General features: G+C 42.6%; 1 protein-coding gene across 1 annotated transcript; it reads right to left on the reverse strand.

Moving 5' to 3' along the window:
* Nucleotides 1–2706: 2706 nt before the first annotated feature.
* NAA30 (N-alpha-acetyltransferase 30, NatC catalytic subunit) lies at nucleotides 2707–23560 on the reverse strand. Its single transcript, XM_054286859.1, has 5 exons — nucleotides 23529–23560; nucleotides 22297–23229; nucleotides 14977–15100; nucleotides 12915–12970; nucleotides 2707–6138 (listed from the first exon to the last, which is right to left on the reverse strand). Exons 2-5 carry the CDS (start codon nucleotides 23224–23226, stop codon nucleotides 6001–6003), a joined length of 1248 nt encoding a protein of 415 aa, XP_054142834.1. The 5' UTR covers nucleotides 23227–23229; nucleotides 23529–23560; the 3' UTR covers nucleotides 2707–6000.
* Between the last annotated feature and the right edge of the window lie 2312 nt (nucleotides 23561–25872).

The raw sequence follows: 25872 nt of genomic DNA on the forward strand, positions 1-25872 counted from the left end.
ACAAAAAAAAAAAAACCCCAAGGAGAACATTTTAGCTTTTTAATCATATCCAGACCTGTTTCCTGTAATGAAGAACTTCTTTTCCAATCCCAGGAGAGCAGTTCTTTGAATGTCACTTTCAGATAGTGAGATAAAAATCTCTGCTGTTTGCAGGAAAAGGCTCCAATGCCATTTGTGGCTTGAACCACTTCCCAATTTATTTATTTACTTTCTGAGGCTGTTTACATTTTCAGGCAGCCCAGCTCACTCATCCCTAACACTCAGTTTATTGCTGCAAGAAACACAGCCCTGTGCCAGCCACAGGAGAGACTTCAGACCTGGGGACACCAAAAGGCTTTTGGATCAAATCACCGAGTAAAAAAACGGGTGGAAAAGAAAATTAAAAATTCAATTTTGTGGTGAATTCTATCACTGACCAGCAGCAGGAGCCAGGGATGGTGCAAGCCCTTCATTAGGGCTGAGCCTGAAACTGCTTTTCATTCATTCCTGGAGAGCTGCAGGACTCCCAGACCAGCATGGAGAGGGGACATGAGGGACAAGGACATCCTTAATTTGTCTGAAGAGCAGCTGCTTCTCTTCTTCATATAATTATCTCCTCCAGCAAAGCCTCCTGCTCGGAGTCAATGGGGCTGGAGCACTCTCAGCCCAGCTCAGGAGTGACACATCCACTCCTTCCATCAAGTGCATCCAGCTCCAAGGGCTCCTCTGTTTGTTCTTGCTGATATTAAAGACTAATTTTGATTTAGACTAAGAGCCTTTTCCATCCCCTGGGAGGGAGCTGTGGCAACATCAGAGTATTCAATTAACTGTGCGCTCTAAATTACTCATGGAAATTACTCGTGTTCATGTGGACAGGGATTGTCAGGGTACTGTCTGGAAGGGGATTTAATAGCTAATATAATAAATATAATAAAGTTCTTATTATAAATATAATAAACAAATATAATATTATAATGTATTATAATGTAATATAATGTAATAAGAAATATAATAAATAAAATCTAAAATATAAATATAATATAATATATACTATATATGCTATATATAATATAATATAATATAATATAATATAATATAATATAATATAATATAATATAATATAATTTTTTTCCAGGAGTTGGGGTACAATAATATTTATGGGTCCCTTCCAACTCGGGTTATTCAACAAGTCTATCATTTTATTATTATATATAAGTAATCACTTCAGCTTTGCATAAATCTTTCTTGCTTTAGCAAAGCTGCTTGGTCACCTACTTTTTCAACCTTCTTCTTAACTGGTATTTTACAAACAAACAAACAAAAAAAAGAGGGCAGCAAGTGGCATCTTGTTACAGACAGAAAGTAGAAAACCAGTTGTTATTAAGGTCCTGTATTCAATCTTTGTCCACTACCCCCCCTTTGTTACCTTCTCTGTCTTTGACACCTGGAGAGAAGCATTCACTTCAGCAGAAAGTAATTTTCCCTTCCTGCTTTTGTTTTCTTTATTTTTAAAAGAAAATGCCCCAAATCAAGGCAATAGCTGGTGCAGAAAATAGGGAAAACATCTCTCAGGGAAGTTATGAAGCTGTTTAGGACCTTTTTTGCTGATGTACTTGGAGTTCAGTTTTGATTGTGATGGACAATTTCTTAAATCCAGGATGGAACTTGTGGTGGATGCAGAGCTGGAATTTAAATCTGTCTCCCACTGGAGGTTACAAACTCCAGCCACCTGCAAGGGCTGAACAGCTGGGAATCATTCACTGCAATAACAGGACCATGGAAGGGTTTGGGTGGGAAGGGACAATCTCATTCCACCAGGGAGACCTTCCACTGTCCCAGGGTGCTCCAAGCCTCATCCAGCCTGGCCTTGGGCACTGCCAGGGATCCAGGGGCAGCCACAGCTGCTCTGGGCACCCTGTGCCAGGAGCTAAGCACCCTCAGTCAGGAATTTCTTCTTCATCTCCTACCTAAATCCACCCTCTGTCAGTTTGAAGCCATTGCCCCTTGTCCTGTCACTCCACCCTTGTTAAAAAGTTCCTCTTTAGGTACTGGGAGCTGTAAGGAATCAAAACAAACGGGAAGGAGAAAAGCCTTGGAGCTCTCTGGCAGGTTGGGTGCAGCCCTCAGTCACCTGCACACCACACACAGCCACAACTGCTGGCAAATCCCCAGGGGTTTAGAAGCCTGGACAAAGTGGGATAACTAAAATGGAATAAAGCTCAAAGTACATGGAAAGTACTTTGAGAGGATTTCAAAAGTACATTTCTTCTAAGAACATACAGGACTCCTCTGTATGCTTTGAAGAGTTCTCAGCATTGCAAGGGCTGCAAGCAGTTCCCAATTCTTGCTTACTTGCAACCAAAATAATAAACCCCCTCCTATCTCCCAGGAAATCCAGAGTCTGTGTTAGTCACGACTTAACAGCCATAAAAAAGGACCCATTTCAGTTCAGCTGTGACACTGTTCAGATAAATGATGTTCCAGATGCCCCTGACACAGGCATGGCAGTTTTTAAATCAAGCCATGATAGGCAGTTTTCTCTTGTAAAAGTTTTCCCACCATTTCTCTGTCACAGAATCCCAGAATGGTTTGGGTTGGAAGGGACCTTCAAGACCACCCCTGCCATGGGTGCTCCAAGCCCCATCCAGCCTGGCCTTGAGCAAGTGTGAGTTTGTATTTTGTAGAGAAAGCAAAACAAGCATTAGAACATTCCCGTTGAAAAGGAAATAGATAAACAACGTAACCATTTATTTGACTGCATTGTATTTAGACAACTTGTACATTTCGTAACCCCACTGGTTTTGTTCTCATCAAAAAGGATAAAGGGACAGAAGAATATAATCCACTCAAAACAGCAGTCCAGTATTTTGAGATACACTTGCTATTTTCATAGATGCCCACCTGATACCTGAACTCCAACACAGGTTGTAATGTTTATACAAGACCTGAAGTTTTTTCAACACAGCACTGAGTTGTAGCAATGTCTTGCAGTGCCCTGAAAAAGTTTGTGACATACTCTGCAACACCAATCTGATGATGCCTTGAAGGTGATGAACCTGATCATTTCTTTAAAAAAAACCAACAAAATGAATGCAAACATCCAGACTGACATGTCAGCCAGTAGCAACATTTGGGCAAATTTAAATATAAAAGCAATCAACTCCTTAGTTAGATTTGTCAATGCAAAAAGGCGAGGGGGGGAGAGAACTGTGTTTAGCAACAGACAGGAGAAATAACCAACCTTTCCTTGCTAGATTCCTTTTGAAAACCTATGCAAAATCAAATCTTCCCACTTGATTTCCTAATCCCAAGCAGCACAGAGAACAAATCTGTTTGACAGGACCCAGCACATGCAGCTCAGTGTCTCCTGCAGTGAACTATGACACAGCAGCCATGGCAGAACCTTTCAGGCCATATGGAAAAACAAAAAAAAAGGAGAGATCTACACCTATTTTGCTCAGTATTTTCAACACAGGCATGGCAGCAACCACTTCTTACAATAACCAACCAGAATTGTATTTGAAGTTTGCTCCAGAGGGATGTTTTTTGGCAGTGAGGAGGGATTTCAGCTCACTTGCGAGTCGGCTTTTGAATCTGAAGACACCCACGGCTTAAATATTAACCAATAGAAAACTTGTCTGTCTGGCTTTGCAGACTGAAACCCCAGCAAGACACACAAGGCAGCCCAGTTTGCAATTTGTGAATCAAGCCCAGCAGCTGCTTGCAAGGTCTGAAACCTTCCTGATCCAGCTCCAAGGCAGGACATAGGGACATGTCCAGGACCACAGCTGAGGGAAACCTGACTCAAGGGATTGAATCCAACATTGAAGTCTTAACACTGATCAAAACTGCTGAAAAGCCACCCAGAAAAACTGGCAGGAAAACAAGAGGTTTGATGGTGTCACAAGGCAGCAGTGGCCACACACAGGCTTTAGGCTGAGCTCCAGCATGTCCTGGGAGTAACAGACCCCACTCACAACACTTTGTTTCGGGCACCCTTTTAAAGATGAGTTTTCTTTACTGAGGGGAACAGACCCCCTGGACAGCACAGATGGTGTCTCTACAAGCAGAAAACTCAGCAGGGCCAGCTTCCATTAAAAATCTTTATTTTCAAATACAACTCATGATTTGTACATGGTAAGAAACGTCCGTCACCATGTGCGATTGGTCTGTGCAAAAGGCGGCTTTGCTCAAATCCAGTTTTCCTGCACAGGGCTCTTTTCCAAATGATACTGGAGGTAGGGGTTTTGTTGGTTTTGTTTTTAGTGTACAGTAATTAGTAAAAATGAAAACAAACAAACAAAAAAAAAACCCCAAAACCAACCCCATGACTCAAACCAAACTCTAAAAAGGAAAAAATAAAAAGTGTAGTAAGGCAAATCTGGAGAATTCGCTCGGTTCCATGAGAGTGGATTCACTGAGAGTTCATCCTTTGATCCCTGTAAGGACCATTCACCTCAGAGCTGGACCTGATCCTGGTGGGTCCCTTCCAACTCTGAACATTCTGAGATCTCTGATTACAGAGGTGCTTCCACAAGTCACCTAATACCTTTATTCTTGTCTTTCAAAAAAACAAAACAAAACCAAAACAAAATAAAACCCCCACAAAACAAATCAAAAAACCCAACCCAACTGATTCATAGACCTGGGCTATGGAATCACACAGAACAACAAAGCCTTGACGCTGTCATTACTGAAAAAATTGATGGGTATTGGTAAAACCTATGTAAGCCCAAATAAAGAAAGGAAAAAAAATAAAGAAAAACAGAGCAAGAGTGAATGCAAGAAAGAGAGACAGAATTCCTTCCCCGCTGCTTTGATTTTAGAGGGGAAAAAAATCCCCCAATAATTTAGCTCATGTAAGTTGAGAAAATGAGAGCAGCTGAAAATGAATATGATACACCTTGAAATTCATTTCCAAGACCAAGAACCAAAGATTGAAGCATTTTAGAACACTGAAGCAAAGCAATCTGAATCTGAAAAAAAATTGTTCCAACTATCTTAAAATAGCTGTTTCTCAGAGCTTCTAGCAATAATTTTGATTAAATAAAAATCATACCAATTTACATTAATTTCCTATATCTTCTTTTAAAAGAAGTCCCTCACTCTTTTAATGACAAAAGTGCATCCAAACCCAGCAGAGATTCACTGGTGCCACCAGGTTTTTTTAGCAGCTACTCAAGGTTTTAAAATAGCTTACACTTCTTGCTATAAGAAGGGCCTTCCAACCCCTTGTTTGGGAGAAGTATCCGAATGATAAAAATCTGAAATAATTTATTATCAAATCCAGAATTTAAATAAAAGCAGATTTCTTTTTTTTTTTCCTTGCAAAGACAACTGAAGAAAGTAAAAGAATAAAAGCATGCACTCCAAACTTAGAGGTGAAGACAAATATACTTATCTATACAGGCACTGGCAGACGCAATTTAATGGTTACTCGTTGTAACACACACCCCACCCTACAATACATTTTTTCATTCACTAATCACTGAGGTACCAATATTTAAGAATGGAAAAATTCAATATTGAAAAATAAAACCTAAAATTGAAGCCTTTTTTTTCTTTTTCTTCTTCTTCTTCCCCATAAAACTATGGCAATTTTTGTATGAAATGTTAGTATACTTATAGAATTTTACAATCTACATTGGCTTTATTTTGAATTTTCGGGAACCAAACGCGGCGTTCCCATCCAGGTTTTCTGTGCTAAAACGTTCACTGTGTGGATGTCCTAAAGAGTCAGCAGACTTGCAAATGAATGAACATATCTTGGCTATCACCTGGCACATCTGGCTGGTACCAAAAGGACTCGGAGTCTGAGACAATCGGCTTTAATTCGGAACAAATGCGCCATGCCAAAGTGCAACGAATGTGTGCGACACTCAATGGGACACTGACAGGTTTAAGAGCTGCATGGAAAGTACTAAAAGTCCACCTTGCAAAGCAATTTGGGACAAATTGCAATGCATGCAAAGGACAACTCTGCGCTGCTGGGACGTCGCTTGCTGGCTGGGATGGGGTCTCCTAACGCAGCCACAGTTTCAGACGCAGTGCATCCACTCCATTTAAATAGTATCTGAACAGCCTCTTGTCTCGCACAAAACCAAGGTTTTCATAAAGTTTCAAAGCAGACTTATTTGTGATTTCTGTTTCCAATACAACCTTTAAGGGAGAAAAGCAAGAAAAAGAAAGAACAAGAATTGTGTTGTGTTAGTCGGCAGTTGCAAGTACACGATTGCTGAACCAATTCCAAAGGTTTTATTTAAAGGTATGGTTGTTAGCAATGAATGGAATTAATTTCTTCTTATCTTTACTTAATTAAGCAATATTTCCACATTAAGCATCCATTTCCACATTAAAAAAAAAAATATAATATAGCAGTTCATCCACAGCTATAATTGTAAACAACATTCAAGATTATAGGTCTTGACTGTAAACCGTATTTCAGTTCAGCACCTCATAACAAGGGTAAAAAACACATCAACAAACAAATCCCAAACAGCCTCCCCCAAAACCCAAGCTACCAAACAGGTTAGGGTCTAAAACAACTTTTGAGTGAGTAGCTGAACTTCTGCATGTCACAAGAACTTGGCACGTGAGGATTTAATGATTTAATATCGTTGATCCCTGACTCCTTGGAGTTAGATGTAGATAAAAGCTCTGAATTGACACCAGCTGTTAGAGCCAACGTTTGCAGTGAGTATTTGTGCTTAGCACAAGAATCAGAGTGCTCTGGGCTGGAAGGCACCTTCAAGATCATCCAGTTCCAACTGGACACCTTCTATTATCCCAGGTTGCTCCAAGCCTGATCCAGCTTAGGTACCAGCAAATACCCTAAGCCCAAATCACAGTGCACACCAGAAGATTAAGCAGTTTTCCATATTTCTCCCCCTCTGTTGCTAAGATCATAGTTGCAGAAAGACCTGTCAGAAATAACTCAGACCAAACCCAAGTCCAAGAGTAGTCCAAATTAAGACTCAAAATTGTCTGAGAATTCTCAAGCACAGGCAAAAAACTACACTGGCCTTAACAAGACATTAACCACAAAACTTCAGAATTTTTCAAAATTGTTTCTCCTTCTCCCTCTCTTTTCTCCACATGCACTGGACAGAGCTCTGCCATAACTGCCAAGCCCTGCATTGCCTCCATGTAATAAAAACTCATTCTGCCTCTTGACTGGTGTCCAACTCAATTATTTAGGGTTCTGCTATTAGCAAGAACAGGGACTGAACTAACAAGGCCTGAGGCTCCATACACCCCTGATAGTGAATATCCACATATTAAAGAGCAGCTGATGGTCACTGTAGAAAGAATGAAAATACAGGACCAAAATACCAGCCTGGATTTGTAGAGCAGTTTAAGTCCACCTATTCTGTGGCTTCTGTGGCCTCCCTTCCTTCAGGCACACATTCCCATTTCCTTTCCCCCCAGTCTCCTGCCAGCTCTCAAGGCTGGTTGCTGAGCTCCTTTCAAAGCCACCTGGCAGAAAACCTTTCCTTTTTCTCTCCACAGGGTTTGTTTTCTGCAGTCTGAGGAGTGGCTAGATCAGTGTGAAAGGGGGAGGCAGCCAGTGGTCAGAGTGGCCTGAAACTTGAGTCAAATAAATGCATGAAAAGGATTTTTAAATCTTATTGGAGGTGACCAGTCTAACCACTGGCTGCCACATCCAATGGGCAATTCCACCTGTGTTTGTCAGTGTAAGGATGCTGAAAAAACAATGAAGCTGGGGATAACAACCCAATGAACAATATAAGACCTGGAAACAGTTAGTTTTACAAAAAGGAACCAAGAGTCACACACTGAAATATTAATCAGCAAAGTTCTTAAATTACAGCAGGGCAGTGCTGTAGCTGCACACATAAGACAACCTAATTCAATCCTTAGTTTTGTGAGAAGAATGAGAGATTGAATTTCTCTGTTTGGCACTTCCCAGAACATTACTAGCAAGTCCTGTGAGCTGATGGGGAACTCCTAACATCCTTCATCCATTAAAATGGGTAACTATTCATCTGTAAGAAATTATGGAAGCACCATCATTTTGCTGGAGAAGGCCATTTTCCACACATTGTACAACTCCTTAACTCCAATTTAAACAAAACACTGAAGCCAAAGCAGGAATATGACCTGTGCAGAGGATTATTTATTTGAACTCTCAGCTACCAAGGGCATTCACTCTCTCAAAGGTTCAGCAACCTGGCACAGTGATGTAACAACTCTCTATTCAACTGCAAGCACCAACACTTGGCAATGCTAAAACATTTCCAGCACTGCAGGTGATTGAGCTGAAGGGAGTGGTTAAATGTTGAAATACAGGTTTGTTGGAATCCCACTACCTGAGTGAATGCTCATCTTGAAAGCAAATGCAAAAGATTTGCTCTGGTATTTCTAAGGAAGTCTCAGCACAATGAAAAGTAATTCCCTGATCTCAACACACTGCAGCTGAAGACATGTTTCTGTTATCTGAAAAGGAAACACAGGCATATCTTATTCAGGTTTCATTAGCTTCCCTTGCTGAAGAATGCATCTCTTCCTGTGTGAGCTTTTCAATCAAGCTCCAAACCCTCGATTGTTACATTTATTTCTGCTCTTGTGGGTCGATTTTGTTGTAACATATGCCTGTTAAATCCTCTGATAACACAGCTACACCCCCCCTGAAGGGCAGCAAGGCTCTGATTAGATTTAACAGCATTTTCTGCTCAAGTTGCAACTTTCTGAAGGTTGTGACATTCTCTTTTATCTTAAATTTCATAAACCAAACATTTTAGCTCAACTCTAATATTAACTGGGTTTAGAGCAAAAAATATCTATATTAAGAGTGGAGTGCAATGTTCCTTGTTGCTGTATTTTCACACTTTTAATTTATTCCTGAACTGAAGCCAACTGCAGTGGTCAAGCCTTCTTGCTTCTTCAGCTCATATTCTGAAGGAACTCAAGTTTAAAACCCAAGTCATAGAATGGATACAGCCAAATTAAGAAGTCCTCTCAGCACTCAGAGGAGGTTGCTATTCTTACTTTTAAGTCTGACAAATCATCAGACTCAAGTTATGAGGGCTTGTCCAGTGTCCTTAATCAATTTAACTACTTTAACTTTTAAAGACAGGCATGGCATTACTCAAAATCTAAAGTTCATACTTTTTATGTTTTGTAGATTAAGGAGAAACTAAAAATATCAGCAATGTAATGATTTCAAACAGGATTCCATAAAAATGCACATTTCATTTTTACTAGTGTGGTGCTGAATTAAAATTACACACCTACTAGTGTGGTCAAAAACCCCACTCTAAATCACCCTGAAGTTCCAACGGGAAGTCTCATGAGAATCTGTGGGTCCCTTTCATGTTCTACATTTTTGTTTAAAAAAGGTTTTTGAAGTCCCATTACTGGAGTCTTATTTTCATTAGTTATCAATCCATTCACTTCTTATGACTGAAATATTATTTCAGTAACACAAAGTGAATGGATTGTATGCAGATTCCTGAGTCATTTGTTACAGATGGAAAACCTGCATATGAACAACTCCTCCTTCCTTATTGTAATTAAGGGATGGAACAGTTCCACAGGATGGTCTTCAGCTGTAGAGTTGTGGGAAATTGCTTGCCAGCAAAAACAGTACAAAAAGCAGCCAAGACACCCACCTTGCTGCAGTCTGCATATGCTTTTCTTTTTTAAACTAAAAGAAAAATATTTCCCAAACTTTGGAGCTGAAAGTAGAACTGTCCACCTTCACCTGATTTATTTCCATTATTCACCTTTTCTATGCAACCAGCCCAGAGTTATCCACTGGAAACTCAGCCCAGTACAGCTCACTACCCCAAATATCAGAATTCATGAACATCAAGGCCTTGAGAAAGTCATAAAGGTGTAAAAAAAAATACAAATCAGAATGCCCAAGTTTTGTAATGTTATTTGCAGACACTGCAGCTGGAAGCTGCTGTGTGAGTGCTTTCTCCAGGCCTGAAGGTTATTTCTGGTTCAAGCACCCACCCCCAAGAGCAGATCACTTCCCTGGTTTCTATTCTGATGTAGGCCATGGGCAGCTCCACGGGCAGCTCCTCCCCTGCACACAGATTCCATTCCACCCAATTCACCTCCTCAGCCACTCCACAGCTTTCCCAGAGAAAATCTTCCCCACCCCTGAGGAAGACTCTGCCTCTCAGAGTAACCCACTCATTCCACAGGCCTGCCTTGGTTTATTCCCACTAAAACAGCCTCCAGGGGAAAAAAAATGTCCTTAAACACCAGAACATTGCAGCAGGCTTTGAAATGCCACCTATCAGCTGTGATTTGTCAAGATTTTCATCTCTGGTGTTGTAGAAATCCTTTGTTTTTCAGGACTCAATGCTGGTACCTCCAAAGCCAAATCTGTGATACTTTGAAAAGCAACACACTGAGTGAGGCATTTATCAGATTATATGCCACAAATTATTAAAATTAAGTCTATTTACTGCATCTATGCCATAATTAGATTGAAGGGAAGAGTTTCCAAGCAGCCTTTGGAAATTTTTCACGACACCCACAGCTGCATATTCATGTTTTTAATCCTATTCCAAGCAAGTTTCAGAAAATAGCATTTTGTTTTTAATTGCACTCCATCTTATCTCAAAAAGCAGTATCTTTTTATTTTCATCAGCATTCTGATTTTATTCAAAGATGTAGAAAAATACCTTAAAAAGCTGCAGGGATGATTAAACTATTTCTGTGCCTCACACAGACAAATTATTGTGATGCAGCACTTTGTGTCTGATGAGCTTTAAGCATCAATTAATCAGAAACTGATCTCCTGACAAGTGTTGTGAAAACTGGTGAGACCCAAGAGTTGGGCAGAGCTTTTCATGGGTGCCTAGTTAGATTTTTCAGATTCTGGTCTGACTGAAAACTCAGCACTCCACCACATAACCTCCTTATTTACACCATTTTGGGTATGTGGAAGAAGCCTACTTGGTGGCAAAGAAAAAAAAAAACCAAACATGAAAACATTGGCTCTTTGGTTGTGCATAATCTATATGTGGAAAAGAATAACATAAATAAACATAAGTGTGGGTGTGCCTCAGTTGATGGTGCAGAAAAATAATCAGTAAAATACTCTGCTTGTATTCCATGCTCCCTAAAGGGTTCCCAGTTCAAAATTTAGTGCCAGCACAAGATTCAGCTGGTGCAAAAGCCCCCAAAATGCAGGGGATGAGTTTGGAATCATCATTCTACAAACAGCAGTTCCAAAACCAGGAGTCTGAATTGTAGTGCCTTTGAATAGAGACAGAATCTGAGAAATGCCCTCTGCCCCTGGTCCAAAGCATTTATACAGCAGCAGAGAGGAAAATCTGTGACTAAGACTTAATGAGACCTCACTGCAGACCTGCAACCCTTATCACATTTATTTCATGTTTATGGAGATAAAAACCAGCAAAAAGGGATCTTGGATTAATATGACAGTGGTAGAGGAAAAAGACACAGAAAGAGGTTACTGTTAGAGGTCACCTGTTAGATAGTCCAATCTAAAATGAATTTACATGAGGAATAGCACATTCAGAAATTACACAGTAATTACTGCAACTCAGCTTGAGTAGAAACATCCAGTTCTACTCCTGACTCTCTAATAACAGTGGGTAATTCACTTCCCTTCTCTGCATCTCACTTCTGCAGCTGTGGTGTGAACACTGTAACCCTGATCCTCAAGTATTTTGCAATTTTTAAAAAATCTTGACCAGTCTAGAAATGGGAAATCAACTCAAGACCATAGTGGAAAGCAATGGGGAGAACAAACCAACCAATCTCTCCTTGATTAGTTCAGTGTAGACAAGCAATAAAAGAGATTAGAGGAAAGCATTTTAGAAATCAGGATAGAAGCAAGAAGCCAAAATAAAGAACTTAAAAGAATTACAGACTGCACTGTAGTGCCCAACTACAACATAAATGAGAAGGTGAGGGGGAAGAAGACAGCAGCAAGCAGAGGCATGAAGGGATCTGAGGGGAAGAATAAACCTCCCAATGAATGAAGCCAGAGCACAGGCAGGGATACTGCAGGAAGAGAAACACAACAAGTGGAAAATAAACTGCAGTGTTTGCCACAAGTCCTGTGTAGCTTTGCATAAGAACTTCCCCAGGGGGCAGTGGGACAATAGAGGGAGCAGTGGGACAATGGAGGGAGCAGCTGAAGTGAGATAACAGAGAGATCAAAGGCTCATTATCTATGACACACTAAAATGACAGTGCTCACATGTCAGGAACAAGTGCACTGTGCCAAGGAGCTGGAAGTTAAAGGGACACATCACCTGGGTAAGGAGGATGGAAGGATGGATGCAGGGAGAGCTCCTCACAAGTTAAACAAGACACACAACAACATATATATTTATATTTATAAACAATAATTTATAACAATATTTATTTATATTTTATAAACAATATTTATATTTTTAAAGAAAGCAGGAACTGTAATTTGGTGAAAGAGCAACAACTTGTAGGGCAGGAAGTTTGCCAGTGGTTCAGTGCCTGTGCTAACCCAGCGCAGCCCTGCTCTGTGCAGTGTCAGAGGAGGCTGATGAGTGCTGTGATAAATCCACATTCTGCAGCAGCACAGCACACTCTGTTCTGTGCCTGCCTGTGCTCTGAAGGGATGGCAGGGCCACACAGGACATGCTCAGCCCACTGCTCAGCTGCACCTCAAATGGGGCCCTTGCAGGAAAATGGCCCTGAGTGAAGGCTGAGGCAGCTTCACAATGTAAATTGCTGAATTTCAGCACTTAGGACAAATTTAGAAAGTTCATCTCCTATTTGTGCCATACTTTTTTTGAGGTTGTTTTCCCTTTTATTATAAAGGAGCTTCTTACCAACTTATTTCCCACCTAAAAAAAATCCTGGAGAAGAAAAACCTGTGAAATGAATCCACAAACAAGAGAGTGCAAACCATTTATATTATGAAAGTTTTGATTATAAAATCTTACCTCATCACAATCTCCTTCAACCATAGCATAAATAGCTTTCTTAACCAAGTTTGTACCTGAAACACAGATTGCAGTAAGTGTCAGAGTTGCAGTGCAAAACAAAAATGCCAGTTTATATATGACTAATGTGTGCTACCTACATGACATGACACCTGGGGAAAGGAGGGAGGAAAGAAAAACAAGGAGTTGCAGTCAAGCTGCAGTCTCAAGTTTGAACACTAAAATAATCTGTGAAGTTATCCAGAGACTCAGCTCAAGTGCAAGATTCTTGTAACACAGGGATATTAGAAACTGGCTGCTCTGCTCAGCATGGTGTTAAATATAGCCTTCCAAGATGTGATTCATTCCTTTTTGTTGCATTTAAAGTCAAAATCTGCTGGCATGTACTTGAAGGACATTCATCTTCCATGGGAATTTCCTCTTACTAAAACAAATGCTTGTATTAGTAACAGAACTTATGAAACCACAGTTTTTATGGCTCACTCCCATTTGGGTTTGCTAGTATCTAATAATATTCTCAAAGCCCATCCCTTCCCCTCAGTCAAGCATTAAGTTTAATTTTTTAATAATTTGTCATCTATTTCACAACAGTTCTACAAATGTAATATCCCTACTTGTCTGTAGAACTGGGGTGAAATTGAAAGTTGATTTCAAAGTTATTAGTGGAAAAAACTGTTGTTCAGTGAAATTGCATAAATCTCACTTCCATAAGGCTATGGAAAAGGAAAAAAACCCCAAGGAATCTACAGAATGCTGTAATACATTCTCAAAACTTTAATCAATAGAGATTTTCACTGAATGTGATGATAAAACTGTTCTACATTTAAAGCAGATCTTCAGATTAACAGCACACTTTGAGAAACAGCAAGGTGGCAAATGTTGGAAAAAGCCAACATAAATAATGCTAAAGTAAGCAAGGCTTTAAAGATAAATTCTATGTATGTAATTCTAATTTAACCAACTGACTAAAGTGAGGGAAAAGTCTTGCAGTGATCTCCATAATAACAGCATTAGCTCTTATTTACTTCTGAATCCAAGCACCTGCAATTAAATTATGGCAGCCTCCTTCATGACTCAGCTAAAAGGAAAGGAGAGACAGTGATTTCTCAGTATCCTCTTCCTCTGCTCCACTACAGAAACCAACAATGGCTTTTGAATTGCACTGGGGAAAGAAAAAATCTGCACATGCTTGAACAGTTGTGGTAATGTGTTTTTTTGGAGGGTTTTTTCTGGAAGAAAGCAAACACAATGATACATTCTGCAATGGATCACTGTATTTTTTGATTGCAAGTAATTTTCTGTCTTTAATCACAGAAGCATGAGCTGTTCAGTGAGGATGAGTGGTGAAGCACAGCTCTAAGCTTTGGAGCTGACGTCTACATTTAGTTAAAAATACCTTACATAATGTAATTTCACAATAACCAGCATGAAAAAATTAAGTTCCATAAGAAGAGAGATTTAATTAAGCCAACTTGGCTAACTGGAGTTAGAATGAAAATCCCTTCACCAGGGCAAAACTGATTAATGAGAAAGGGCAAACTCCCTGCCAAGAGTGATTTCTTTACCACGTACCTTCCCAACAAAACAGATCTCCATTTCAATCACTCAAGTAACAACACACAGCTATTTTTCTTCCCTGATTAATACAATAATGAGCTCCATACATTCTCCCTGATGGGTAATATATGCATAATTTATAGGGGGAAGTCAGGGAATAAGTTCACTGTAAAAAAGGAGCCTGAACACAACATGGAAATACAGTGATGAGGGCACACATAAAACACAAAGCAGTTCCCACTGTTATTTGGCAGAGGTAAGGGGCTGCTGCCTGCCTTTCTTTTTAGCCTTATCACATCCCAGGTGTGAACTCACAGGGCATTTCAGGTTATTTTAACAAAATCAGAAAATCCACTGGGGAGCCTGTGTGGTTGAGTAAGGCGAGGATGACACACAAAGCACCACATCCTGAACTTCAGTTCAGCTTAAATCTTTATGACAGCTACAGTTATCCCAGCTGGAGAGGATTTAAAGAAGAAAGAAGACAAAAAAAGGCTATTCTTACCAATTCCTTTTCTTCTGTATTTGGAATCCACTGCTAACATGGCTATATAACCTCTGCGGAACATCTTTTTGTGCATATCCAGCTTGCAGACGATGGCACCTACACACTCCTCACCTACCATGGCCTTAAAGACAAACATACACAGGTGGAATTCTCAGTTTGGGATCCACAGTGCCACCAAAAGCAGTAAAACACTTCAATTCTCAAGTGAAAGAGCCCCACAGAATTTGTTTGTATAAAGCTATGAAGAGGTAACAATGTAAATTTTAAAAGCGTCTCCAAAAGTATTACCAAGATTAACAGATTTAATTGCTTTATTACATTCCAATAAAGGACAATTAACAACCAATGAATTATTCCTGGGGAGAACCACACTATCATTTCAGAAAGTCTACAGGTAAGAATGCGTGATTAAAAAGGGAAGATAAATAAATGAAAGGGAAAATAAACAAATAAAAGCGAAAATAAATAAATGGGAAAACAAATAAAATATCAGGTTAAGGCATAAATTACCCTTTCATATGGGCTTCTGCAGAGGAAAAAAGTCCATTCCTGTTTTATAGTGATCTGAATTTTCCTGTATAAGGGCTGTGCTAGATAACATGCTTAATTTTTTTCTGCTTTTAATGTCAAGGCCACAAAGGATCAGAGGAAAGTGTTGCTGCATTTAATCTTTAGACACTGTCGTTTTCAGTCCCATGACACCAGGAGAACAAACAAAAAGCACAGTTAATTTCACACATTTTAACTATTGGGGATTTCGTTTGTTAAGAGCACTGGCAATTAATCCCAGTGGCATTGTTACAGTAACCGTGGTCAAGGAGACACAGGAATCCTGAAATATTAACAAGAAAAACCCCAAAAAGGAAAGGACCCAACTCCTCCCCAAACACTCAGCAAACCACTTGCACACCCACTGTGTTCACCAGAATTTTACCATGAGAAAAAGGAAAACCTAAGTGATGTTAACTGAGGGATTAGGCAGCACAAGGGATTTATGACATTATAACCTGCAGCAGCAGAACTGAGTAATGCTGCAGAGTGGGACAGCATCCAAGGGGAAAACAAATTCCTGTGCACTCAGGAAAGATGGGCAGAGATAAAAAGAAACTCCTGATTTCACATATGGCTGTGTGAGAGGATCCACAGCCTCTGACAGAGCTGCAGGGAGGACCAGCCTTGGGCTCGAGTGCAGCAGCTGAACCAGGAGCACAGCACATGATTGGCACAAGCAAGTGCTGCCACAAGAGCTGGGGACAATCCAAATTTACAACTCCAAGACATGTCCAATGAAAGGGACTTGCTGCAGCCAGCACTGCCAGGCCTCAGAGCAGCCACCTGTGAAGCCAGAGCTCACTGCTCCAGGGTCTGTGGTACAAACTCAAGCACCTGAACCCCTGTGCACAGCCTGGAGGCCAAAGCTCCATGGACAGAAGATTCCTTCCTGCAGGTCACAGTCTCTTCACCCCAAAAAGAATCAAATCTTTGAGCACCTCCACTTGGATGTTATTAACCAAGCCAGCTGTTAACCAGGAGCTGCAGCAAAGGTGAAATGAAGCAGCCAAAAAAAGTACAAGCTGCAGTTCCAAAGCCCTGTGATACAGCATGATTATAACCCCATCTCTAACGTAGCTGAAGCAAATATAACTATTGCTAAGTTTTTATTTGGCAGGAAAACACATTTCAGCAGTATCCAAGAACAACCCTGAACAATCTAACGAGTGGTTTTTAAAATAACAAACAAAAACTGTAGCATGATCTAAGTGGACTGAAACACAGAGCCTCTGAGCAATCTTTCACTTGTTCCAAAACACAGGTTATTCCACAGGAAAGAGGAGCTGTGCATGCAAAGCTTCAGCTCAAGGCAAGTTCTGGACCTCAGCTCAGACCTGAGAAAAGCAGGGAGTTAAATAAAGAGTATCATCAGACAAACTGCTCAGAACATTGCTATAATTATGCAGAGTACCTAGATGTAATCTTATCCCTCACTAAAAAAAAAAAAAAAAAAAAGCACACCACAAACTAGCATGTTACAGTTGTGCTTTGCCCTGGAGTGAACACGTGCAAACTGTTGATCCTAACAGTTATGTGGAGAATTTTTAGGATATATTTATATATATTTTTTTTTGCATGCTTCACAAGTAGTGACAATCTAGATTGAGCTATTTCTTGTCCAGGGCACTTTTTAGAAAAGTTATATTTATTAATCATATATTTAAAATGCTAAATGAACAGCAAAGAATTTTGTCTCGGTGATCAAAGAAGCAAATACCCACTGGTTTTACCACTGCTGCCAGAGAGCTGAATAAAGAATGACTCTGTTACCAGTTCTCCAAACCCCTAAATCTATTTCTCTGTCTTCAGGCAGGTTAGTCTGGCAGTTAATCTACAGCTGTTCCACTCACAAAGGCAGTGCTGCATTTCCACCTCATTCTGAGGGGCTTTTGTTGCTTTTCCTCTCCTTTCTCCTTCTTTCCAACCTTATCTAAAGCTGGAAATGAACCTAAACCAAAATGATGCAAAACTTTGTAATTTAATTTCCTGGAGAAAGTTAAACTGTGTAAATAAAAAAAACCCCAGACTGAAACAGGGAGAGTTGTGAGGAGGGAAGAGAAGTAGCTCCCACACAACATCATTTAGGAAAAGATAATCATGAGCCAAATTTTCCTTTCAGGTATACAAGAGTATTTCTAAACATGCAATTTTCTACAAACAGAATTCAGCCTAAGTCACTATTATACATTATAAACTCCACAGAGTACTATAAGATTTACTCCAATAGTAAGTTATTAGTAGCAGGATTAACATACATGAATCCAAATCCAATATTTGCATCATCTCTGTTCCTATGAATAAGTTTAAATGCTTAAAACAAACCAGATTTTAATATACTGGAAGAGCTAGTAGAGTAATGTCTGTACATCAGCAAGAACATTACTTTTCATAGAATTAATCAATTTGTATTAATTTCATTATCAAAGATGGCCTTATGTCTGTCAGCCACAGTCTGAGTATGCATTTAATATCCAGATCCTGTGAGTTTTGTTTAAAGCAGATTAAAACAGCCAATTAGCCCCAAAAGGGAAATATTTTGCAATTCAAACACAGAAGCTGCACTGCATTTTTCCTTTCACACCTGCAAAGTCCATCCCAACTATCCAGGCACAGCTGGGTAGGAGCTGGCTCCCATTTAGGGATCAAGTTGCCAAGTGCCATCAGAGGATCCACTCAGGGCAATGGTTTTAACCCCACTGTGCCACTTCAGCCACAGCTCTCCCCAGCTCCTGGCAAATCGCCGCCTCCCTCTGCTGCCCCCCACGAACCTGGACAGCAGCAATTCCCTCCTGGGTGAGGAAAACCCCCTGGAATATCTGCCCTGGCTGCTGTCACCTGCCCAGGTGCTGCAGGGACTTCACTTTTCACAGCGAGAGACTGCCTGAAAGCGAAATCACTCCTAAAAACAAACTGGAGTACAAAGTTTGCATATTTCCCTACAAAACTGCCACAAGACTTCTCAGACAACCTCCTGACTTTTCTGGTTCTTCCTTTTTAAGCCCCAGGTTTTCCACAAGTGAAGAACAGGGATGATGTCTTACAAGTCTTAATTTCAACACAGCAAGACTCTTGAATCAAATCCAATTTAAAAAAATGCAAAGCATTAGTATAAAACAAGACTTAACTGCAGTCATTTAGGATTTACAACACATTTAAAACCACTTACATGGAATTAATGGGTTATTTTTAAACTTGTGAAAGTTTAAATTATAAATGCTGCTAGAGCTAGTGGCAAAGTGAAGAACCCAATAAAAGCATAGATTTTCTAGATTTTTCTTAAAAGGCAGCTGAGTGGTACAGTGAATTACAGGAGAGGTTACAACACTCAGCCTTTTATTACATTCTGTCTTATCCAAACTCTGGCACAGAGCAAGCTTTCCTAAGCTCACCTCTCCCACGCTAAAGGATTTTGAAAACAATTTTCTGAAATATTTAATTTATCAGTCTGAAATGCAAGCCTCAGAACTTTAGCACTGCTAAGACTAGAAGCTTCAAAACCACTTGAAAAGAAAGCTACAACTTTGAAAATGCATTTACAATCCTTCTGGGGACAAAGATGTAACATTGCTTAAAAATACTTGACATGAAACACAAGATGCCCCCTGCCCCTGTCATTCTTTGACAGAGGAGTGGGTATTTGAGGAGAAACTGGGCTGACAGAGCTTCTGAGAATAGGTAAAAACCAAACATTTACTGGGCACCCACACCTAACACACACTGCAAACCTGCTCTTCTGAAGACAGGCAAAACTTAAGTTGAACCAGACAGGTGGAGTTTTACAGAATCCCAGAATGGTTTGGGTTGGAAAAGACCTTAAAGATCATCAGTCCCAACCCCCTGCCATGGACAGGGACACCTTACACTGGAATTTTATGGAGGAAAATGTTATTACCTTGCCACAGTCCAGATACTGCTCAGCACTGAGCAGTATTCCCAAGCTGCTACCCCTAAAGTCAGGATAATAATTATGTGGATAAATTAGATATTGAATTTAACAGGGTTTTAAGAGTTCCAGTATCTCCAGGTCCTTTTGAAGTGGATGTTAACTTCTCTGAGTGTACAGTTAGGAAGTGGTCTGAGCCTGCAAAACTCTGCTCACCACTGACCAGTCAGGGTTGGTCTCTGCCCTCCCACCTCTCCTCCTGCACCTGGGACACCCTACAGGAATAGATCTGCAGCTCTAAACCAACAGAGCATCACCCTAAAACAGCTAAATACACTCACATTTACAAGTAAAAGCTGTCAGAGGAATACCTTGGCTCCCAAAATCACAGGAGCACAGGGGCTGGCACAAGGCAGGAAGAGGGAGTTGAAGAGAAGGGAAAAACAAGCACCAGCCCTTAGAGCAACTGAGCAGCTTGGGAAGGGCAAGCCAAAATTTAGCCAGTTTCAGATCCATGCAATAAAGTTAATAATGTCCCCAGAAATTAGCTTTGCATGGTCAGAACGGGGAAATCACATTTCAGATGGTTCACCAAATAAACCACCAGAAAGAGACAAGTGCTGTTTGTTTAGGGAAAACACACATCCCATCTTCAATTTCAGGGGTGTCAGTCTTTTCCCCCCACAGGGACAGGGAAGGAAAGGTGCCATGACAGCACAGGGCAGAGAGGTGAATGTGCTCTGGACGAGTTTTCAAAGGGTGATGGTGAAATTCAGTAAAGGAACTGGCTGAACCCTTTCAGATCTTTTTCCAAATACAATCAAATCACAGGCTAACCCCTCTTCACAAAACCTGAAACCAGAAGGGTGTGGGGCCACAATGCATTAAATCAAATGATTCTGTGAGATCAGGCACTAAGCTTCATGTTCACCATCCTGACACTTCTTCCTAATTGAAATACGCAGTCCCTGACTGAAGATAAAGATTTTAAAGCTATTTATTGGAGAGAAATAGTGCAGGAGTCCATTAACTGCAGGAACAAATTATATTTTATAGATCAGAAAATTTTCAAGACAACCTTTTAAGAAACAAACCTCAAAAATATTAAAACCAGTCACAAAAAACCCCAACCTCCCCACACATGAATTTGATACAGCATGCTGCAAGACCTTCAAATTATTAAGCAGATAACAATTTGCTGGCTTTAGACATTCACAGCCATATATTATTCTCTACACTTTTATGTACTTTACATTGTTGCACCTTTCTAAAAAAATGGCAAATTCATTGAGTTCAAGAAGAGTTTTGTTGATTCTTCAGGGCTATCAAAAAATGAAGCTGTCACTACAAAATAAGCTTTCTTTCCTTTGAGTGATATCTTACTCTTTAAATATGCTTATTAGAAATCATCTGTTTTAGTTTTCTGTCAAACAACTTGTCACTGCTCTTCTCACAACAAAATTCTCCAGTTTTTCCCTGACCAAAAAAACCCCATAATGAGTGAAAGTCTAAAGAAATGCATTGTGATCTAAGAGTATCCAACATTGCCTTGGCATCACCAGGGCTGCACCTGATGCTCAAAGGATGGACTTTTGTAATTCTTGAGTATTTTACTCTCAGTGTGAGGTAAATCTGTCAGAGGCAGAGCTCAGTGTTTGAACATCACTGTGCTCTGATCAGCATCCCTGTAATGGCAAACATGACTTTGCATCCAACAATGCTCAATATTATCATATTCTGTTTTGTTCCAGAAGGTCAACATTTTGCTTTGCTCAACTTCCTGGAATCCTACTGTATTCCCTCTGCAGGGTTTTAAGGGCCACAGTTGTGAAAATCCTCCTATAGACCATATCAATCCTGCTATAAATTCCAGCAGATCCCAAACCAGGAGCATTCAGGAAGTTGAAGGCCAGATGGGCTCCATGGGCCTCACCTCTTGTGCTCATATTCTACCAAAATTTCAGAGATAGCCCTGAACTGAAGGGTGACTTGGCTCTGGCTAAAACAGAGCTTTCAAGAGACAAGAATTCCTCATTTTCTTTAGCAAGGAATTGCCACAAACTCCCCTAAACGTTCTGTTTGGCAGCTGGGAGTGTCGCTGTGAGTAAATCAAGCACAGCTAAGCCCTTGCTATGCACACGCACTCCTCAGGCCAGCTTCTACTCGCTTTCATTTACCTGTGGATGCATTATCATCCTAAAAGCTTGCAACTGAGACACGAAAAGTGCTAAACATTTAGGAAGGCAGGGGGGCAGCTAAACCAGCCTTTCAACAGTGCACTGGGAAGAATACAACGCTAAATACGCTGTTAGTGCAGGGAGCCAACGTGAGGATTCCTGCATGCTGCGAGCACTCTCACACCTGTAAAAGCAACACAGTGGGACTTGTCTTTGTCAAAGTAAGCTCACAGATCAAAAAGTCTGCTAAACCTTTCACAGCGCCTCCCCACCTATCACTTAGCATTTACGTGCCAGCCCCGCTTCAGTCAGTTTTAAAACCATTGTGCAAGAATTAGCGAGCAGTTACAAGGCATTAGTGGACTAAGTACTTTCTTTTTTAAATCCAAGCCCAGGAACTGAGACAGAATCATAAAATGAGCTACCAAAGGTCACAAAAGTCAATGTCAAAACCAAGATTAGAAGCCCTGAATTCCTGGATCCTAGCCCTGCGCTCAAACCCTTTCCCCACCATTTAAAACACGTGTTAACAAATGCAGAACTTCGGCCACGTGCTGTACTTGTACCTGCACGGGTCACAAGGGGACAGGTATTCCCAAAAAAGATGATTAAAAGTGTTTCCACAAACGCCAACCCTTCCATCCCCTCCTCCCCAGCCCCAAGCCACTCCCAATTCCTGCCCTCCCTGCTCCCTCCGGCACTTACCAAAAAGCAAAGTTGTGGCCAGTTGTGGATAAAATACCTATATGTGTAAATGGAGTAGGGTTCAGACAGATCTTTGGTGATCAGTCTCATGATATCGGGCATCTGCAGCTCTGACTCATACTGGACGTATCGTATCGTTAGGTCCTCCTCGGGCTGACAGTCCGTTCCCGAGCCTTTCAAACTGCACGCTGCTTCTAAGGACCCGGAGAGTAGCTGCAGGGACTCCTCCTCCTCCTCCCCTCCTTCATCCCCCTCCTCCTGCTCTTCCTCCTCCAAGCCAGTCTCTCCTGCCAGCCCATTGCGGGCTGCAGTCTTAGCAGCAGCGGCAGCCGTGGTTGTGGCAGCAGGCTGACTCCTGTCCCCTTTAGCCGGGGGAGAAGGAGGAGGAGAGGGTGCAGTCCTTCCCTGGGGAGGGAGGTGGTTGGCGTGGGGGGACGAGCAGGGCGCTGCGCTGGGGGGCGACGACTGCTGCTGTCCGGAGCCCATTGTTTTAGTGGCTCGCTTGTTCTCCAGCCCCTCGGGGGCCGCCCCTGCCTCCGAGCCGAGGATCTTGCCCTTGAGGGAGGCCCGCAGGTGCCGCAGCTCGGGGCTGATGAGGCCGTTGAGCTGGTGGTTGTGGTGCGGGGGGTGGTGGTGGTGGCGGTGGTGGTGGCGGTGCTGCGGGCCCCCCTTGCCGCCGTCGCTTCCTCCTCCTCCTCCTCCTCGCTGCTGCTGCTGCTCCCGTCCGCCCGCGGGTCCCTCCTCTTCCTCCTCCTCCTCTTCGGCCTCCTCGTCCTGGGCGCCGGTGCAGGCGGCGGCGGCGGCGGCATAGGAGGCGGCGGAGGAGGAGGAGGAGGAAGCAGCCCCCCCTCCTCCTCCTCCGGGGAAGGGGGAGAGCGTGTCCCCCTGCGGGGACAGGACGCTGCTAGGCCCCGGCGGTACCTCGGCCATATCCTACGGGAGAGACCGACACAAACTCACCGGGGAGGAGGAGGAGGAGGAAGGCGCCAAACCCAACGGGGGCCACGGGAAGGTGTGTGGGGGGTGGGGGGAGGAGAGGCGCGGCGGCCTCACGGGCCGCGCTTGGCGGGGAGCGGAGTGGGGGGGGCGCGAACAAAGGCACGCACGGTGCCCGGGCCGCGCCTCGCCGCCCCGCCGCGCCCTGTGGCGGCTGCCCCGCTCCCCCCGCGGGCGCGGGCGGCGCCGTTCCCGCAGCGCTCGGGGCCCGCGGTGCCCCCGCCGCCGCCACTCACCGCCGCGTCTGGGCAGCTCCCGCTCCGCCGCCGCCAAGCGCGGCCGCCGCGGCCGTAAAACCCGCGGCCAGTTCCTGTCCGCTCTTACGACACTTCCTCTCTTGGCGGCGGCGCCTGGAGACGGCGGGGCGGGGCCGGCGCCCTCAGACGGGACCCGGGGCGGGGAGAGCGGGGCAAGGAGCGGGACAGGGACAGGGGGACGGAGTCAGTCCCTGGGTTGGAAAAGCCCTTTGAAGTCGTTGAGCCCAGCCCATTACTGAACACATCCAGTCTTTCATAGAGTCGGAGTGTCTATGAAAGTATCCATGTCTATGATCCTGAGCGGGGAGGGATCATGGAGTCCCGCACCCAGCCCTGCACAGGACACGCCAGCAATGCCACCCTGTGCCTGGGAGCGTTGTCCCAGATCCGAATTCTGTCAAGCTTGGCGCCGTGCCCGTTCCCTGTTCAGCCTGTTCAGTGCCCAGCACCCTCTGTGGGAAGAGCCTTTCCCGATATCCAGTCTAACCCTGTCGTGCCTCAGCTCCTGCTGCTCCCTGCGCTCCCCAGAGTGGTCAGATCAGCCCCTGGCCTGCCCTGCTCTCCTCAGGGAGCTCTGGCTGCGCAGGTCTGACCTCTGCTCCGGGCTGGACACACCGAGTGTCCCCAGCTGCTCCTCATGAGGCCCCTCCAGACCTTTCCCCATCTTCTGGAATAGCTTTGTGTCTTTTGCTTTCAGCATCTCCGGGGATGGTGACCCCGCCAGCCCCCTGGGCAGTCCATTCCAGGGTCTGATCACCCTTCCAGTGAGAAAATTCTTCCTGATATCCATCCCCTGGCACATCTTAGGAGTGTGTCCTGTTGTCCTGTCCCTGTTCCCTGGGAGCAGAGTCCAATCCTCCTGTCAGGAGCTGTGCAGAGCCACAAGGTCCCCCCTGAGCCTCCTTTTCTCCAGGCTGAGCCCCCTTCCAGCTCCTTCAGCGTCTCCTTGTTCTCCAGACCCATCCCCATCTCCATTCCCTATCCCCAGACTTGTTCCAGTCCCTAAATGTCATCCTCGATTGTGCATAATGCATATTTTATGATTGGCTTTTCTCAAATATTAAAATGAATATTAGATGTGTTACGTTAGAAAGTCATGCTGTGTTAATTTTCTTAAGTAGTGTGTTAAATATAGTTTTAGGTTATAACAAAGTGTTAAAATAGAAGCTATAGGATACTTTTTTTAAAGAAAGAATTTGCAGTGAGATAGCAGCCACAGGACACCTAAATCTTTCAGAGGAAAAGAATTTATTGCTCCATTATCAGAAGAAATGAACTCTTCCTGCCTTGCTCAACCGCCGTCAGGATTAAGAGGAAGAAATTGACGATGACCAAACAGAATCCTGTGTTTGAATGGAATTTATGCATCATGTATGAGGTGTATGAATATGCAACAGGTTATTGTTTTTAAGAGTTAATCCTCTGTTAACGCGTGTCCTTTTTTGATCTTATTTTGTCCAGAAGAGGTACCTGGAATGTCTGTAACTTTGTTTTTATTGTCTTATATTGTCCTAATCCAAATTGTCCAAATTTTTATTACTCTAATTATATTGCTATTTTTATAACCATTTAATTACTATTAAACTTTTAAAATTTTAAGAACAACTGATTGGTGTTTTTCACCTGGATGGAGGCACCCAGGGCTGGCGGTGTGACCCCAGCAGTGCCCAGCACCAGGGACAGTCGCTGTCTGCTCTGGGTTTTGTTTGACCAGCCCGAGCCTGAGCAGGCACAGGCGCTGCCCACAAGGCTATTCCCAGCTGTGTTTAGTCTGGAAACAGGCACCAGAGGTGTTTTGGTGACACTGTTGCAGATCAGAGCTCAGGAGCTGTTGCTTTTCCTTCCAAAAGTTGCATCCATTCCTACCTAGATGAGCCTTGGGCTGCATTGTGTGACTGCTAACAGTGGAAATTCAGCAAGGCTGAAAGACTCTCAAGCCATCTCTGCTGCTCTTCTGCCTCAAATAAATTCTTTTAAGATACCACAGCAACAAAAAAGTCCTTTAGATATGAATATTATAATAATGTGCACACAAGGCCCCTCAAAATGCAGAGAAATTGTGGGGTTTTTTCCTTTCCTCATGTCAAGCTTTGCAGGGCTCTCATAAGACTTGCTCATTTTCATTTGCTACAGTTATTTTTCAAGGAAGTGACAGGTCTGGGCTTAAAAGTAGAATCCAGGAACTGTTCCACATGTCCTAACAGGATTCTTTAATTACGAAGAATAAATACTGTGGGGTTACAGCCTCCTGTTTATTAACTGCTTAATGCTGAAGTAAAGTGGGAAAAGAGTAGAAGATTTGTTGGAAATTGAGGGAATGAAA

This window comes from Melozone crissalis, unplaced genomic scaffold (genome assembly GCF_028551555.1).
Source record: "Melozone crissalis strain CALT ecotype California unplaced genomic scaffold, PUWL_Pcris_2 ptg000056l_1, whole genome shotgun sequence".
NCBI lineage: Eukaryota > Metazoa > Chordata > Aves > Passeriformes > Passerellidae > Melozone > Melozone crissalis.

Coding starts and splice junctions, on each gene's coding strand:
- NAA30 (XM_054286859.1), bottom strand. CDS start 23,226: ATGGCCGAGGTACCGCCGGGGCCTAGCAGCGTCCTGTCCCCGCAGGGG. Junction 15,101..22,296: donor GGCCACAACTTTGCTTTTTG/GTAAGTGCCGGA, acceptor TTTGTCTTTAAG/GCCATGGTAGGTGAGGAGTG. Junction 12,971..14,976: donor ATACAGAAGAAAAGGAATTG/GTAAGAATAGCC, acceptor TCTGTGTTTCAG/GTACAAACTTGGTTAAGAAA.